The sequence below is a fragment of the Phaseolus vulgaris genome, chromosome 11 (genome assembly GCF_000499845.2).
Source record: "Phaseolus vulgaris cultivar G19833 chromosome 11, P. vulgaris v2.0, whole genome shotgun sequence".
Lineage (NCBI taxonomy): Eukaryota > Viridiplantae > Streptophyta > Magnoliopsida > Fabales > Fabaceae > Phaseolus > Phaseolus vulgaris.
The window spans coordinates 16,506,314-16,508,946 of NC_023749.2; the positions used below are offsets into that span (position 1 = coordinate 16,506,314).

The 2,633-nt window shown below is 50.8% G+C and overlaps 2 protein-coding genes across 2 annotated transcripts; both read right to left on the reverse strand.

Annotated features, from left to right (window-relative positions):
• Positions 1-298: 298 nt before the first annotated feature.
• LOC137835460 (uncharacterized) lies at positions 299-715 on the reverse strand. The gene has a single exon (XM_068643986.1). The coding sequence runs from the start codon at positions 713-715 to the stop codon at positions 299-301; it is 417 nt and encodes a 138-aa protein (XP_068500087.1).
• Positions 716-1,504: 789 nt separating this feature from the next.
• LOC137835470 (uncharacterized) lies at positions 1,505-2,368 on the reverse strand. Its single transcript, XM_068643998.1, has one exon. The coding sequence runs from the start codon at positions 2,366-2,368 to the stop codon at positions 1,505-1,507; it is 864 nt and encodes a 287-aa protein (XP_068500099.1).
• Between the last annotated feature and the right edge of the window lie 265 nt (positions 2,369-2,633).

A 2,633-nucleotide genomic window follows, 5' to 3' on the forward strand; every position in this document is an offset into this window, starting at 1 on the left:
TAGTATTATCTTGATGGATCATTGGAGTCCTCAAGTGGCGGCATCACTCTCATCTAGGAGCATTCCACACTTCTAGTGGCGATCGCCTCATCTGGGCGACGCCTCTTCTTGGCGACGTCTCATCTTGGTGGCGCCTCAAGTTTTCGTCTTTGTTTCTTTAACCTTTGATCTTATATGAGAAAAAAAAACTAGGGCAAAGATATCTTAAACTTCTCTTTTCTTTATTTGGGTGACCTCATTAAAAAACCCCCGGGAGGGAAAAAGAGTGTCCCCTTTACAAACTTCAACTGGAATAACATCAACTGAAATAAAACTTTAAATTCGCCGGATTCCAGCTACGTGGGATGGGGCCCCCTTCTAAAGTCTCTGACTTATACGAACCATTCCCTTTGGCCTTGGCTATCCTAAACGGTCCAGTCCACTTGGGAGACAACTTGTTTTCTAATTCGTAGGGGTGGGCCTTCCTCATGACCAGATCACCAACTTGGAACTTTCGCAGCTTCACCTTGGAGCTGTACTGACGCTCCACTCTTCTCTTCACGGCCTCAGCCTTAATTTTCGCTTCTTCTCTAGCTTCGTCTATCAGGTCCAGGTTCACCCTCCTTTCTTCGTTGGATTCTTCCGCCACAAAGCCCAGGAAACGGGGCAAGCTCTCATGGATCTCCACTGGGATCCTGGCGTTCGATCCGTACACTAAGCTGAAGGGTGTCTCCATGGTGGAGGATTGAGGCGTGGTGTGGTAAGCCCATACAATCCTTGGTACTTCATCTTCTCACACCCCTTTAGCCTTCTCTAATCTGCGTTTCAAACCCCTCAACAAAACTCTGTTTACTGACTCGACCTGCCCATTTGTCTGGGGGTGTTCGACCGATGCAAACACCTGCTTGATTCCTACTTCTGCACAGAGTTTCCTCAACTTTTGGCTCGTGAACTGGGTGCCATTGTCTAAAATGAGACGCCTTGGTACCCCGAAACGACACACAATGTTCTTCCAAACAAAGTGTTATACCTTGTCCACGGTGATCTGTGCCACTGGTTCGGCTTCTATCCACTTGGTGAAGTACTCGATGGCAACGATCAAGTACTTCATCTGCCTTATCGCCAATGGGAATGGGCCTAGGATGTTGATCCCCCAAGTATGGAAAGGCCATGGGCTGTATATGGATCTCAGTTCCTCTGACGGTGCCTTGTGCCAGTCAGCGTGCATCTGACACTGCTTGCAATGCTGGGCGTATCGTACACAATCCTCTCTTACTGTTGGCCAGAAAAATCCTGCACGTATTACCTTGGATGCGAAGGATCTTCCTCCCACGTGGCTCCCACAAATACCTTCGTGGAGCTCAGCCATTATCTTGGTGCACTCGTCGCCGCTTACACATGTCAAGATAGGGTGCGTAAGCCCATGCCTGAACAATATCCCGTCTACCAGGATGTACCTTGCGGCGTTCCTCTTAATCTTCTTGCCCTCTTCTGGTTCTGCTGGGAGAATTTCGTCCACTAGGTATCACCTGTAAGGGGTCATCCATGTGTCGCCTTCCTCCAAAGCACATATCCGTACGCCCCTTTCTTCTTCTGGCGAGGCCGCATAAGTACTGATGCAGGGTGCCTTTGCCGTATCTTGGCTCAGAGAGCGATGACTCCTTGGTTTTCCTCTTGTTGTACTAACATGAAGGACGTCCACCCTGTTGTCTACAACGAACTTCCGCGGCGTCTTGAGGGTCTCCTGTATTACGGTCCTCTGCCTTCCCTCCTTGCCTGAGCTGGCCAGCTTGGCAAGCAGGTCAACTCTGGCATTTTGCTCCCTGGGGACATGCACCAACTCAAACGCAGCGAAGGCTCTCTTCAACACCTCGACGTACCTTAAGTATGCGGGCATTTGTGGGTCCTTCGCCTGATACTCCCCTATTACTTGTCCCGTAACCAATTGTGAGTCGCTCTTCGCCAAGAGGCTTTGCGCCCCCATCTCCTTGGCCAAAAGCATCCCAGTGATTAGCGCCTCGTACTCCGCTTGGTTGTTGCTTGCTTTGAAGGCGAAGCGTAAAGCCTGTTCAATCAACACTCCATTAGGCCCCTCCAAGATGATCCCAACATCGCTCCCCTGCTGGTTGGAGAACCCATCCACGGAGAGCATCCACTGTGACCCTAATTCCCCTTCTTGGGGGTTTCCCCCTGGTGACAGCTCTGCCACGAAATCTGCATAGAGTTGCCCTTTGATGGATCCCCAGGGCTCGTATCGAATGTCAAACTCCGACAGTTCCACTGCCCAGCGAACCATCCTCCCAGCCACGTTTGGCTTTTGGAGCACCTTCTGGATAGGAAGGTTTGTCATTACCACCACTGTGAAGGTGTGGAAATAGTGCCGAAGCATTCGTGCCGAGAATACTACTGCTAGTGCCGCCTTCTCTAGTGACTGGTATCTCAGTTCTGGGCCTTGTAAGGCCTTGCTCACGAAGTAGATGGGCTTCTACACCTGGTCTTGTTCCTGGACAAGTACAGAGCTAATGGCCCACTCAGTCACCGCAAAGTACAAGCGGAGGGGGACGCCTACCTGTGGCTTGCAAAGCACAGGTGGCGTCGCCAAGTACTCCTTCAACTTGAGAAACGCTGCTTCACACTCGTTTGTCCATGCGAAA

Coding starts and splice junctions, on each gene's coding strand:
- LOC137835460 (XM_068643986.1), bottom strand. CDS start 715: ATGGAGACACCCTTCAGCTTAGTGTACGGATCGAACGCCAGGATCCCA.
- LOC137835470 (XM_068643998.1), bottom strand. CDS start 2,368: ATGCTTCGGCACTATTTCCACACCTTCACAGTGGTGGTAATGACAAAC.